The following is a 15,424-nucleotide window of genomic DNA, read 5'->3' on the forward strand; positions in this document are numbered from 1 at the left end:
ACTTTCGGGGTGCCTATGGTTCAGCCAGTCCCAGCCCACCCATTTTTTCTTCACCATATTGAAACACAATTTAAAATGAGATACTCTCTAGATATATGCTGTACCAGTTATGAGTAAGCAGACTGATTTCTCTCGCTAATTCAGAAACGCCACACGGCAGCAAGTAAAGCAGGGGGCAAGGCAGTGCCTGCTTTCCTTAAAACTTTCCAGAACTAGAAGATATGACACTGTTTCTTTCAAAAACAGAAACAAAACATACATTGGTGCCTCTTCACAGCAGGCTTTTCTTCCCTCTTCACCCTGTCCACCGTCACTCTGTTTCAGAAGAGTCCACTCTCACCACACCAACGGGTACTTTGCCTCAGAATGCTCCACTGGAAATTGAGATTTTCCCAAAGGGAAGGATGAGAGCAGCTGTGGCCAGTGTTAAATGAGTAATAGTGACGTATTTTTCACCCACAGCACACAAAGCTTGCTGCTCTTCCTCAGTAAAACAAGATATGGGATGGGGAAGCATCACAGAAATCCACAGAAAAAGAAAATTGCAAAAGTATGTTCTAAGAGTTAAAACTAAAAACAGGTTACATGTGTTGTTCTGTTGCTACACTCTTCAAAAAGACTACTGTGGGTGTGTACATCTCAGAAACTACAAGTCCTGAAAAGCAACCATACTGGATATCGTTCTGCTTTAGAAAATTGTTTATGGATTACAAACAGCCCTTTTGCACTCCCGATTCTTATTTGTTGTTACTGAGAGCTCATGTAAGCTCTCTTGATCTCTTCAGTCTATTTTTGTATGGATTTCCAGAATCCATTGGCTAAACCTACATGAATCCTCAAAAGTTCAAACATTTTTTTAAAAGCAGACTGGTTACAGAAATGTTTTACACGTACTCAGATGTACGAAAAGAATTATGACAGCAATTACCCAGGATTACATTGCCTCAACGAATGGTGAGCCCATGGGGTATTTCAGGCTCCAACAATCTCCTACCTTCTGTGCCTTTGCTCTTGAAGTAGCACAGGGGCAATGTAACTAGAAAAGCAGGCAGATGTAATTCTCAGTGGCTGTCACGTTGCCTCTAACAATGACTTTAACTTGCAGAGTATCTTACTGGTGTATAAGTTTGGAACAAAACTAACTCGGTGGCTTAATTATCCTTGTCACATTATCAGCATATTACTACATCCTTATCCATATAATCAGCAGAGTAATAAGATGCAATGACCAGAGACAAACTGCAACTAATCTGGGTTTCAAATCTTATCTGAGAGTTGCTTTTGTGAGAAGTCCAGATTGCAAAGGTTTGCCCCTGTACAGATTTTTTTCTATATCCAGATGCCCTATAAATTCTCCCTGAAAAAGAGCAGTTTTTTTTTTGAGATAAACCATTCACTTCTACACATCTGCACTTTTACTTTCCTTATTTAAGAACAACTATGAAAATTAAAACAAAATCCTGTTTATCATTCAAACATCTGTCTAGTTACATTTAGACAGTTTGTATTACTTGGAAAGAGAGCTGAGTGACTCAGGGTTTGGACTTGCATTCATCCCTCCTGGAAAAGGTAAATACCTACTGTTAATCCCCAGGGAGGGGAATAAAGTTCAGTTCAAGCACTGAGGTTTGTATAACCAGAAAGGGTGAATTTATTACTTGTCCCCCAGGAATCCGTGGAGACAAAAACAAGGATATGCATTTGTGTGTGTATACAAATATTTATGTATGCACATGTGCATATACAACACATGTTTATACATACGTATATACAGATAAACACACGAAAAAGCTCAGAAATAGTCTTTTCATATATTCTACATCCTGTTGTTAAATAACCACTGATGCTGAAAAGTTTCTTCAGGTTAAGGTCCTTAGCAAGGAGAAGGACGCTTTCCTTCTCTTCCACCACCATTGCCACATCAGGGGTGCTTCTAATTTACCGTGGATGAATCCGTGCCAACTTGGTTGATGACATCTTTTGACAAATATAGTTTTCCAGTAAAGCACTTCTCCCTACTCTTAAGTTGCAGAATTGGAAAACAAACAATATCTGTGTGGGATGTTTGCTCATGTGTCACAACAAGAGCAAATTCTAAACTTGCCCTGAAGTGGTGCACGGACACATACATGCTCATTCTAGCACTTCACCTCCTGAGACTTTCCAGTCATGAAAAGAAAAAGAGAGGAAATAAGTCCATTGCATCACTTTTATCTAATGTTTTCTACAGTGACATCTCCTCAGTTTTCAACAGCAAACTTTACAGATTATTCCAAGCAGGTTGACAGAAATATGGGTGAGAATTAGAGGCCAAGCCAACAAAGGAAACCTCATGATAGCTGTTTACCACCACCTGATCAAGAGGAGAACACTGATGAACTGCTCTTTCCTCAACTACAGGAAGCGTTATGCTGACAGGTCCTGGTCCTGCTGGGGAACATCAACCAACCTGACACCCGCTGGAAAAGCAGGACAGCAATCTGCTGGAAAAGCAGGACAGCAAATGTCTCCCAGAGGACAGTTTCTTAATCCAGGTTACAGAGGAACCAGAGGAATAGCTTTACTGGACCTGTTGCTCACTAACACAGATAATATAATTGGGAGGGGGATTGGGGGAGAGGTCAGGATAGGTGGCAGCCTGGGTTGCAGTGCTTATGCCCTGACAGACTTCATGATCTCAAAGAACATGGGCTGGGCAAAGAGCAAAGTTAAGACCTTTAACTTTAGGAAAAAAACTTCACCTGTTTAAGGAAATGGTGAATGCAATCCCGTGGGAAACTGCCTTTAGGGTCACTGAAGCAGAAAAGTGTTGGCAGCTCTTCAAGGATATTTTTCTTCAAGCACAAGAGTTCTTGATCCCCAAGTGCAAGAAATTAGGCAAGGAAGGCATGAGACCAGCATGGCTGCATAAACACCTCCTGGCTGAACTGAAGAGCAAGAAGGAAATGCATAGGCACTGGAAACAGGAACACACATCTTGGGAACAATATAGGAATGCTGCCTGAGCATGTAGAGATGTGATTAGGAAAGCCAAGGCACAGATGGAACCGAACCTGCTGAGCAATGTGAAAAATAACCAGAAGGGCTTCTACAGGTACACTGGTCAGAAAAGGAGGAACAAAGAAAAAGAACCCTCCCTGACATGTCAGAAGATCTAGTGATGACAGACATGGAAAAAGCTGAAGTACTCAACAATTTTTTGCCTCTGTTTTCACTAGTGATCAATCTTCTCAAATCTCCCAGGTCCCCAAATCTCAAGACAGGGCTTGGGTGAATGAAGTTCCTCCCCGCATAGGAGAAGACTGGGTTGGAGACCATCTGAGGGATCTGAATGTGCCCAAGTCCATGGAACCTGACGAGGTGCTTTCCAAGGTACAGAGGAACTGGAGGACCTAATTGCCAAGCCACTCCCTATCATACCTGAGAAGTCGTGGCAGTCAGGTAAAGTTCCCAGTGACTGGGTAAAAAAAAAAAAAAAAGAAAAAAAAAAGAAGAAATATCACCCCTATTTTTAAGAAGGGTAAAAAGGAAGACCCTGCAAACTAACGAACAGTTAGCCACACTTCAATTCCCAGCAAGATCATGGAGCAGATCATGCTAGAAGCCATGTGGAAACGTGTTGAGGCCCAACTGGTTGACTAAAAAGAGCCAAAACAGTTGTACCAAGAGCAAATCATGCCTAACTAACCTGGTGTGCTTCTACAACGGAAGAATTACATCAGTGGAAAAGGGACGAGTAACTAATGTCACCTACCTAGATTCTGCAAACCTTTTGACACAGAGTCCCGTAATATTCTTATCTCTGAACTAGAAAGGTACGGATTTGGCAGACGATCTACAGTGTGGATAAGGAATTTGTTGGACAGCTGCATCCAAAATGCAGTAAATGCCTCGAAGTCCATATGGAAACCAGTAACAAGTGGTGTTACTCAAGGTGCTGATATTAACATCTTCATTAATAGTATAGATGACGATGGGTTGGAGTGCATCCTCAGCAAGTATGTGGATGACACCAATCCGCATGGTGTAATCGATACACCAGAGGGAAAGGATACCACCCAGAGGGATCCTGACGGGCTGGAAAAATGTGCTCAGGTGGTCCTCATGAAGTAAACCATGGACACGTGCAAGGTCCTCCACCTGTGTCAGAGCAATCCCCAGTATCGATACAGATTTGGTGCTGATTTGATTCAGAGCAGCACTGCAGAGAAGGACTTGGGGATACTGGTGGATGAAAAATTGTGCATGAGCTGACTGTGCATTTGCAGCCCAGGAAGCCAATCGTATCCTGAGCTGCATAAACAGAAGTGCTACCAGCACGTCAAGGGAGGTGATTCTCTCCCTCTACTCCAACCTTGTGAGATCCCAGCTGCAGTACCACATTCAGCTCTGTTCAAAGACAGGGTGGATGGGCCTTTGGGTAACCAGATCTATTATAAGCTCTGCTCCTGGCTGCACTAGATGATCTTTAGGGGTCCCTTCCAACCCAGACCACACTATGACTCTATTCACTCGAACGCTGTCTGAATATCCTGGGATATCTTTTTAATACGCACATACATTAAAAAATAAACAAAAAACATACCTCACTTTTTTAAAAACATACCAAAAGATTGAACTCCAATGAAAGACAGAAATTATCAAAGTAAACTGTTTGTTTCAAAAGAGGTAAAAATAATTGGTTTATTACTTCTTTGAAGACCTTGGATAAAAATGATTTCAAAATGATTTAAAAATATATGCCATTGATTTGCATATTAATGGCACACTTTGACCCTCATTTTCATTCAGTTTTTCTTTTTCTACAACTTTCAGAGATTCTTCTAGTCATTTTTTGTTTGCTTGTCACATGTTTTGAAAATCAAATTGCCATCTAACAGTGAACCGTTCATCTGAACAGTACCTATTACCATCACCAGTTATATCTGTTTAGCCTGCTGAAAACTACAGTCCTGCAAAGTTGATCTATAAACTTTGGCCATCAGACTCTACAGAAGAAGTAATAAACAAGGAATGACTACTCTCAGCCAAATACTCCTGGCAACAGTGAGAAAGTTATATTAATGGTTTACTGACACATCTGAGGCAGTGTCTGTAACACAAAGAAAATACAAAATAAAATGGTTAGTGGTAATCATACATACTGTTATTTAAGTATGTATGGTTACATTCTTCACAAAGGACTTTCATGCCTCTCGCAATGCTGCACTGTCAAGAGCATCAACACTAAAGGCTGATCTAACCCTTCTGGTGTCTCTCACTTTTATTATATTTTGTAGGCTGAAGATGCCACAAAATTTGCAATGCATTTAGAAATAAACATCAACCATTATGCCTACTGAGGAAATAAATACAAATGTATCTGTTGGTACAGTTTCTTGTTTTCCTCGAGTTTTAAAACATTAGTGTACAGGAAAGAAAGCCAGAGGCCAACCCAATGTAGCTCTATTGGTGGCTTAGGGAGACAGTAGAGGTATTATTCTGAAGTGCTATCACTTGCAGTTTTAATACTTCATATTCAAAAAGCTGATGAAGTGCAGCAGTAAAAAAAAAAAAATCTATATACATATATAGATTTTGTCTTATTCTGTATGTTTCTTTCTTTTTCTTCCCCACAATGTATTTCTGTTTTCTCCATTACAGTCTGCTGAAGAAGTCTACCACTCTGAGGGCTATAAATCACAATCAGAGGATGTTTGGGCTGGAGGGGACCTTAAAGACCATCTAATCCCAACTCCCTGCCATGGGCAGGGACATCTCCCACCAGACCAGGTTGCCCAAAGCCCCACCCAGCCTGGCCCTGAACACCTCCAGGGATGGGGCTTCACAGCTTCTGCCACAGCTTCTCTGGGCAACCTGTGCCACTGCCTCACCACCCTCTGAGTGAAGAATTTCCTCCTAACTCTTCTTTAGGCTAGACATCAGGAAGAGGTTCTTCACTGAGAGCATGGTCACGCACTGTAACAGGCTCCCCAGGGAAGCAGTCACTGCACCAAGCCTGTTGGAGTTTAAGAAGCATTTGGACTGTGCTCTTAGTCATATGGTCTGAATTTCTGGATAGACCTGTGTGCTGCCAGGAGTTGGACTCAATGATCCTTATGGGTCCCTTCCAACTTGGAATATTCTATGGTTCTATGATTAGCTTAAAACCATTAATAATATGGATTCAACGTCCATTTTCTAAACATTATGATAATTTATGTTAAACATTTTGCCACACAAATGTTGACCATACCCCCATTAGCTTGCACATTTGAGCAACCTTACACTATTGCAGAGAGCATGATGGTAAATCACAGTCTCATTGTAAAGTGTAGCTAGAACAGGGCCTACCTTCTCTTCCTGATGTGCTCTGTTGGCATTTTCCATCTGGAAGCTATGCAAGGACTGGATTTGATCAATCTGCTCTCGCTGCTTCTCCAGCTCTCCCTGGAATTCATTCTTTTTGAGCTCCACGGCGCCTCTCTCCGCTGCTGCTCTGCGGACTTTGCTTTCCAACCCCATGATCCGACTCTGAGGAAGAGCACATTAGCAAAAGACAAAGAGAAATGTTTCCCCTCTCAGACTGTTTTAAAAGGGTCATGCTTTCAAACTTCACATAGGCAGAACTGGAATATGTAACAAGTAAACCCAATTTCCTTTTTACTGGACTTTTCTTCTATTCTTTCATAGAATACCTAACTTCAGAGAATACAACAGACAAACAATCCTAACCTCATCAAAATATTTCCTCAGTTGGTGATATCTGTCAGCCACCTGTAAGCACACACACACACACACACACCAGCCTTACATAAGTTATTGGTAACTCATATTCTGTAGCAGCCATCAAAATTTTAGTTAAAGATCATCAAATAAATACAAAGCTAAGTACTTATGGTAAAAAAAAAAATCACAAACAAAAAAGCACACCAGAACAAAAACAAAACAAAAGGAATACATTAAAAAATATGTCTACAATCTTTCTGAAGTACAAGGTCAAAACATTTCTCAAAATGCCCACTCGGACATCACTGCAGTTTCTGGTGTTGATCCTAAACTTACTCAGAGGGAAAAAATCATCTCTCAAATCATCAAAAATTTTTACTTAAGACCATGGACAAAATGGACGGAGGACAGCACCGTTTCATTACTCCGCTTCATTGCCACTGCAAGAGAACGGAGAGGAGGAGGGAAAAATAAAAAAATAAATTAAAAAAACTTGTAGGTTGGCTGGAAGAGCAAAAAAAAAAGCGCTTATTCCGTGTTAGTCATAATAGCAGCAAAGTCTTGCCAACAAATGAATGGGTTATATGAGCGTTTTAGGAGTGTTTTAAAAGCTCCATTCATAGCTTTGGATGTGCTTTTATTCTAGTCAGAGTGCATGACTACACAGAAGTGAAAGTATTTTCAATCGTGTTCTCTGGGGAAAGTGTACAAGATGATACAGTAAATCAGTAACAGTAAATGGGATTTTATGTCTGTACGTTACTGAGACCAAGATAAGCTGGTATGCTGACTTATTTTCCTATCAGCTGCCCCACGATTGTGCAGCAAAGCCTCAGTATTACTGCCGCAGCTACAAACAGCTGGTAGCCACCACCCTGAGGCCCCTCACTAAAGGAAAGACGAGAGATGACCAAGTTTCCAGAAGAAATGACATCATACCCTGTCACCACAGGAAAACTAAGACGTTCCCTCAACTGCATGGCCCAAGACGTGCCCTGTTTGAAGAGTGTCAGCTCGGGGGTGGAACAGGAATGCAGTTCCAACAGCCATCAACTCAGTGTTAAAATTCAGTTCAATTAAAAAGAAAATAATAATTAAATAGAAAAACTTGGGAAGAGCTCTCATAAACCATGTTTAATCACCAGACTAAATTTTCAGGTTTTTGTTGTTGCTGATTGTTAAAGAAAAAGAAAGAAAAAAGAAAGGAGAAAGGGGAGGGAAGAGACGGAGGGGAGGGCAGGGAGAGTTGAATTTTCAACTTAAGAATGTGCAGTCCAGTAAGGATAACAAACCCAAGCTCAACAGACACAGAAAATACAGTCACCACTACAAAACAGCAGAGTAATTATTTCCATGTGAGCTGTGTGCCTTCTTTAGGAACGATTTCTAAGAAATACAAATTCGGATTTCTCAATACCATTTCTGAACAAGCTAGATTTCTCTGTCCTTGGTGGTAAAGTGTGTGTGCATCCTTATTCGTCTAACATTTATCAAAAGAGGTCAATCTTACTTTATACTAAAAAACAGAAGTCACAAGAATGGCGAAAATATAGGAAAATAATTTACGGAGATGAGCAAATTACGGAGGCCCATTCAAATTAAAAAATGGGGGGCAAGTTGCAATGTGCTCTGAGGAAAAAAAAAATAAGAAAAACAACAGGATGCCACATCTGCAAACTGAAACAGAACAAACCAGCTGAATGCCACATGTGTTCTGAAGTTACAGGCACCATATGTAGGTCTTCAGGTTTTGGGTCCCCCCTACCTACAAACAGGCATTCCTCCCATTTCCCCATGTCCCTCTGCTGATGAGCATCAACTGTAATATTTGTGTAAACCCCTACAGCAAGCCAAAGTTCCTAGCTCACCACATGCAGAGGAAGCATTCTTCTTGCTGTGGACTACCCTTATTAACCATACCCGTGCAAGACCACGTGCAGACCAATAGGAACATTACCTGCAGATCCACATTGCGAGAGCTTGCAATCCAGTAATTGAAACCCAAAACGATGATGCAAGCCAGGAGCGCGGCCACGAGAAGAGGTGGAGACTTCATCCCTTAGCAGCTGTTTCCTAGCCCTACAATTTCAAAAAATAAAACATAAAAATTAACAAAAACACATAACAGTGTAGAAATCTGCAAATCAAAATACATGTCATACAAATCAAAATACATATCGCGTCCTCCACTTAGATTACTTTACACACACAATCAAGCTTTTACTGTAGTAATGCAACAGCTCCCAGCTGAATGGACTACACCTATCAAGGAAGGTATTCTGCCTAGGTATTTCTATCTGGGGGTGTTCAAGGAAAGGTTGGACGTGGTGCTTAGGGACATGGTTTAGTGGGTGACATTGGTAGCAGGGTGATGGTTGGGCCAGATGATCTTGACGACCTTTTCCTTTTCCAGCCTTAATGATTTTATGGTTCTATGATCTGAGGGACTTAAAAAAAAAAAAAAAAAAAAAAAGCCGTATCATATTATTAGTTTCTACATAAAGCTTCACATCAACTGCAGGGTTAAGTCTTGAATATTCTTGACAATATAATGAAAATATGCAATGAACAGAACAAACCAGCCATCCTTCTATCATATATTCCATCCAGCAAGTTAATTAGACAATGTTGGACTGGAGATAAGAGGATAGATTCCTTGTAATCTCATTTAGTCAGTAATGAAATTCAAGTCTCATGGTTTCAGGAGTAAATTACACTTTGCTTTCAAAACTTGGGTAGTTCAACTTTTTGCCCTGGTAATATGATTCTAACATTTTGGTTCCACACTAGTTAGTTAGTCAGTAAACAAATCAGATTGTACCAAATTATTTTATGGATAATCTAAAAAATATATAAATAAATAAATAAAAGTTAAGCAAACACTCTGTTGATTTCAATGGGAAATTGTACCAAGTGATGTTTCTCTTGATACTCAGCTTTCTTCTGCTCCTAACAAAAAAAAAAAGAAAACAAAAAAGAAAAACTTGCTTTATTTAATAAGTGTGGTTTAACAAACGAAGAGTAGCAATTGCTGTTGAGCCTTGGTTTATTCTGTGGAGCTGCCTATTCCAACATGAAATGAGGGCAAAGGGCACCTGCAATTCTGTTTGCAACAGGCCATAATCTTCCCATGATGCGATAAAATCCGGGCTTAATGAATGCAATAACACCTAGCTCAACGAATCCTCAAACTGGACTGGGATCCTTGGGCACAGTTTGTAATACCGACTGCTCTCTTGCAAACTAATAGCAACCTTTTTTCTCTCCTTTTTGTACTACTGCAGACAAAAGCCAGCAAAAATAAGCACAGAAGATCAAACAGCAAACACTGATGTATTGCAAGACACTAACTCAACATGAAATGGGTGCATTTACTGCTAAAACACCATACAGTCTCTCAAGTGAATGCTCTTAAAATGACTTCTTTTTCCCTATGGATGCAATTTACAGGCTGTAATGTATTTATAAATTAATAAATGGTAGCAACTCTCAAAGGATTTATGTGGGGACATACATTGTAATCTCAGGGGAAGAAGAAAATGTCAGCAGCTAGCAGGGAACAGAGATGTTGCTATTACTCTATTCCCAGTGCTTAGGTCCCACAACAGCTCACCTACATTTAATGTGTGCACGCATCCAGAGTAAAACCCACTCTGGAACACTCCTCTTTGGATTCAGCGTAAGACACAACCTTTCTTCACCTTTCCCCAGCAGGAATTGCACAAGACTGCCAGTCTGGCAAGTGCTTCAAGTCTATTTGCTCATTTGAAAACACTGTGTGAGTTTATCTATTTATTTGGGGACGGGCGCCGAATGGCAGAAGGCAGCTTCCTGAAAGTGCCACCTCTTCACTCGTGCTGCACCTTGACCGGCAGCTGGCCTCAAGTTGTGCCAGGGGAGGTTTGGGTTGGAAATGAAAAGTTTCTTTTCAGAAAGAGCAGCCAGGCATTGGAACGGGTTGTCCAGGGAGTCGGTGGAGTCACCGTCCCTGGGGGCGTTCAAGGAAAGGTTGGACGTGGTGCTTAGGGACATGGTTCAGTGGGTGATAGTGGTGGTAGGGGGACGGTTGGACCAGATGATCTTGGAGGTCTTTTCCAACCTTAATAATTCTACGAGTTGTAAACCCGTCCTCCTGAGGAGCAGGTGAAGCACACGAAGCACACAGTTGCATGGGTCCAACACCCCAAGTCCAGCTTTCTGCTAAGGATTCAGCGGTCGCACACAGCGCAGCCCCGACAGCAGCCACAGGGACACGTGCAAGGCAACGGCAGGGTGGGGAAGAGGCACAAATTTTAGTCATAAAGTACAAAATCAAGATGCAGTGGACTAAATCACACGCATATAGATACGTACAAATTTCCAACACAAGGCTAAGGATTATGGAAATGTGTACACCATTGTACAGACTGTTTTTCCTGCTGTGCCATGTTAAGAGGAGCGCCTGAGATTTACACAGCATCCTTGTCTCCACAGGCTCCCTGAAAACCTAGAACTGCAGATGTCCGGAGTGGCAGAAACAACATGCAGCAAATGGGCATAACCACATCAGCTAAGAACAAAGTAATTTGTTTATTTTTGCGTACCAGAAAACCACAAATATAAAATACTTATACAAATAAAATACTACACTTCAAAAAATGTATATCAAAATCCATCAAGAAGTCAGCAGTATCCTGTTATTCATAGTAACTGTATTAGTTGGCACACTTAAAAACATGGAAAAAATTACCGAATATAAACTGCAATATATAGTGCGTCATTCCAAGCATTACTTGAATAAAATAATTGGTGTTTTCCTCCTGTCAGTCAGAAGTAGGGGAAGCAATACATCTTATCAGCTATAGAAGCTTACACTGGAAATTAACTACTATTTAGACTAGCTGCTTGCTCCAAAAGACTCAGCAGTAAAGCAATTATACAAAGGACAAACAATTAGTTCAGGGCACACCTTAAAGCACAGGTGCAAAACGTTACACCTACCCAGCGTGCAAATTGAGTAGCCTGAATTCCTTTCCTGCTGCTTTCAGCTGCTAAAAGCTGGGAAGCGAGCATTGATTTCAGCAAAGCATGCTCAACTTCGATATATTTTTCCCCTCTAGAAAACTCGGTGTTGCTTGCCTTTAGTAATTTATGTTAATGGAGAATATATTTTATAGCCACCAGAAGGAAAGGCAAAAGGAAGAGTAAAGGGGAGAGACGCAAAGAAGGACCTTCTGTCTAACCAGTGCAGACACAACACACAACCTCAGTTGCAGTATCGGTATTTCCTCTCTCATCAGCCTGAAAATAAAATCTCCGTAACTTTCTACCAGGGATATACACATGTGTTCTGGTGGAAAGATAAGCAAATCAGCTCAGTAAATACATTTATATGGAAATGTATTTGTCATGCTGTTTTCCAGGAAATATCTGGTTTGGCACAGTGATTTGAGTTGAAAAGAAAATATGTTTCTGATTTTATGGGTAAGAAAGTGATTTCACTGAACATGAAGGAATCCATCTCTCATGAATGTTTACTACAGATGTGAAAATCAGATGCTGTATCACAGATACAGTGCTCTACATTTGGTAGAGCACAAAATTCCTGACTTCAGCACAACCAATTTCAGTCTTCTGCTTTGCCAGCCTAGCAGAGCTCCATGGAGAAGGAGGTGTGTTAGACTTTAGGATATTCAGGCAAACTAACATCTATCCTTCCTTGTTTGAATATACCATCAGTCTAAGCAAATCTTTCTTTTACAGCTGTCATGTAGGTAGTTGCTACCAAGCAGCTTCCAGTACCGACAGCGAACAAACGCACCAACTCCGGACAAGGACTTTATAAGCAAAGACAAAGCAAGATGATTTGTGCGTGCCAAAATCCCAAGAGGAAAGCCAAGTCTCCCTGCTTACAGGGCCCAGCTTGGCATATTTGCGCGTGACCCGCCGAGTGAGGGCCAGCAGACCAAACGAAGCACTCACTAAAAACCTGGGGGACTTCTGGGCAACGCCTCTGCCTCCCCTCAGACATAGTAACCCAAAGACAAAACCCACTGGAGACTTGGGGGTTGATATCCTAATTCCTTATTGGGTGAGACCTACTTTCCAAAAAAAATTAAAAAATATAATGGATCAGCTTCATCAACAGACTAAGCTACACCAGACCAACATCATGATGACATCCTGATCAAGTGTTCTCATTCGTTAACCAACACTTACAAGCTAACAAAGCGGATGGCACGTAGCCTGCTGGCACTTATTGCTTGCCCCTTATCTGCTGACTGCTCAGCCACTGCAAGGCACAAAATCAGCACAAGCAACAACACAAAGACAAACCCAGCAGGGAAACACAGCAGCCGCCACCACGGGACCGCCACGACCCTTTCCCAGAGCAGGCTCGATTTCTCGTCCCAGCTTACAGCACAGATGTATCTGGGAAGGACAACCTGGAGCTGCAGGCACGAGGATGCTGCGGGCTGAGAGAGCCAGACCTCTTCTTCTCAAGCGTCTTTCACAGGAACCCACAAACTGCAGGCTGAAAGCAATAAATAAATAAATAATCCTGAAGTGTTCAGCAACAGCCACTTTACAAAATTCCATGCTCCGGACAACTGGTTCACTTCAGGGTGGCAACTAGCCAGAAAAATTCAAGCGCAGATGCTGCAGGATGTTACTGAGTCACTATTTGTCCAAATTATCAAGTTACACTTTCCCCAGGAAGAGGAGGGGAGGCACTTGATGTAACAGGTTTGGTGACTGCATTTTCACCATTCTCAGGAAAAATCATCACTGGATACTCAGATTGGGTCTTAGGTCTTCCCTTCCTCAAGCATTTTAAACCATGTTTTAAACAGATCAGGAGAGTATGAAAACACTGAAGAGGTGTCTGCTCAGGGAGGGGCCGGTCGTTACCGCTGCCCCACCAGATATTTTACAAATTTTACAGAAGAATTTCGTCCTGCAGCTGACCATGAGAGGCCAACAACCAGAACTGACTCAGTCACCCACAACATGCTGCTCTTTACGCCCTTTTGATTTTGAAGAGAAGACCCAAGCAGGCTTGTAGCTAATAAGTTCCTAGTGGTTTGCTTTAGGTATCTCCTCTGATTAAGGCAGCTATATAACCAAAAATAAGTGGACAAAATCTTGTAAAACACCCTCACGAAGTTTTCAGGCACACATCTTCCAGATGCGTTTGTAGACATCACTACCAGCAACCATAAAAATTTGTGTATGAAAAGAGAATTAAATGAGAAAGTTACGAGAGCAACCTCAACGCTTAGACTGCTCATTTCTTTTTAAGAAAACAGACTGCTCTCGGTGCTTTTTCCATGCGAAATGAACTACCCTGTCAGGATCTAAATTAAAAGGACCCCCACTTGATCTTGAAATACAGTAACAGGAAAAGGGGCACAGCGGGTTTAGGTAGGCAATGAGAGAACCACACCATCACCGCGCTGCTCCCACCCCTGCCCGGCTACACGCGTGGTCTCGCTGGGAAGCGCACAGACCGCCCGCTACAAAGTAAGAAACGCAGAAAACCAGCGGTGCGAGCGGCTCTTCAGGAGCACGGTGCTGTGCAGATGCAAGACTGGCACGGGCTCAACCAGAGACGCGGGCATCCCCTGCGGGCTGGCACAGGACCGAGGCAGGGCAGGGCAGGGCACGGCAGCCCCCCGGGGCACCCCTCGGCTCAGCGGGGCCGCAGGACGAGAGGCCCGGCCGCCCCCCGTTGGCACGGAGCCGCGAACAGCGGCTGCAAAGCGGCTGAGGGAGGCCCGGAGGGAGCCGGCCCGGCCCGCCCGTGCCCGGCCCGGCCGCCAGGGCCGCGTCCCCCCGCACAGCGGGGCGAGAGGCACCGCGCTGCCCGCCCCGCGGCTCCCCGCTCCCTCACGCCGCCCCCACACGCCGGGCCGCGGCCCCACAGCGCGGCGGAGGCCGCGGCGCCGCTCTCGCCGCTCACCTCGCCGCCGTTACCGCTGCCGGGCTGGCCCCGCCGGAGCAGGAAGGCGGCCGCCGCCTCTCTCGCCCCAGCCCCCGGCACCTCCTGCCGGAGAGGGCGGCGCTGGCGGGCGGGCAGGGCCGGGCCGGGCCGGGCAGGGCAGAGGCGCTTCGAGGCTTTCCACCCCCCCGGTCCTGAATATTGCTCCTGCCCCTCAGCTTGCGGCGGCGTTACAGGAGAGGTGCGGGCGGCAGGCGGGCACGAAGCTGCCCCAACGCAGCTCTGGGCTGTGAGCCGTGCGAGGGCTTTGGGAAGAGGTTGTACTTCTGAGATAAGTGTCCTTAACAGATCTGGGGCAGTAGGCATCATTAAAAAATATTAAACAATTAAAAAGTAATTTATGACTGAACAGGTAGCTCAAACTTTTAAAAAAATTAGCTTTCACCATCAGAAGATAGTACTGAACATGATCATAGAATCACAGAATATCCCGAGTTGGAAGGGACCCACAAGGATCGAGTCCAACTCCTGGCAGCACACAGGTCTACCCAAAAATTCAGACCATATGACTAAGAGCACAGCCGAAACGCTTCTTAAACTCCGACAGGCTTGGTGCAGTGACCACATCCTTGGGGAGCCTGTTCCAGTGTGCGACAACCCTCTCAGTGAAGAATCTCTTCCTGATGTCCAGCCTGAGCCACCCCTGTTGCAGCTTGACTCCATTCCCGTGGGTCCTTAGTGTGGTGACTGAAGAGAATAGATCGGTGCCTGCCCCTCCACTCCCCCTCGCGAGGA

The 15,424-nt window shown here is 43.5% G+C and overlaps 1 protein-coding gene across 5 annotated transcripts in view; it reads right to left on the reverse strand.

Annotated features, from left to right (window-relative positions):
- GOLM1 (golgi membrane protein 1) overlaps positions 1–14,804 on the reverse strand; it is a 33,239-nt gene extending 18,435 nt beyond the window's left edge. The window contains exons 1-4 of one of the 5 annotated variants that reach the window (XM_040540820.1): positions 14,651–14,804; positions 13,134–13,222; positions 8,666–8,787; positions 6,334–6,513 (exon numbers count right to left, since the gene is read on the reverse strand). In XM_040540820.1, coding sequence (XP_040396754.1) covers positions 6,334–6,513; positions 8,666–8,764 — 279 coding nt within the window. In that variant the 5' untranslated portion in view covers positions 8,765–8,787; positions 13,134–13,222; positions 14,651–14,804. Of the gene's footprint in view, positions 1–6,333; positions 6,514–8,665; positions 8,790–13,023; positions 13,223–14,650 lie in introns of all 5 variants that reach the window. The other 4 variants (XM_040540821.1, XM_040540825.1, XM_040540822.1 and 1 more) reach the window with 4 other exon arrangements.
- Between the last annotated feature and the right edge of the window lie 620 nt (positions 14,805–15,424).

Source organism: Cygnus olor, chromosome Z, assembly GCF_009769625.2.
Source record: "Cygnus olor isolate bCygOlo1 chromosome Z, bCygOlo1.pri.v2, whole genome shotgun sequence".
Lineage (NCBI taxonomy): Eukaryota > Metazoa > Chordata > Aves > Anseriformes > Anatidae > Cygnus > Cygnus olor.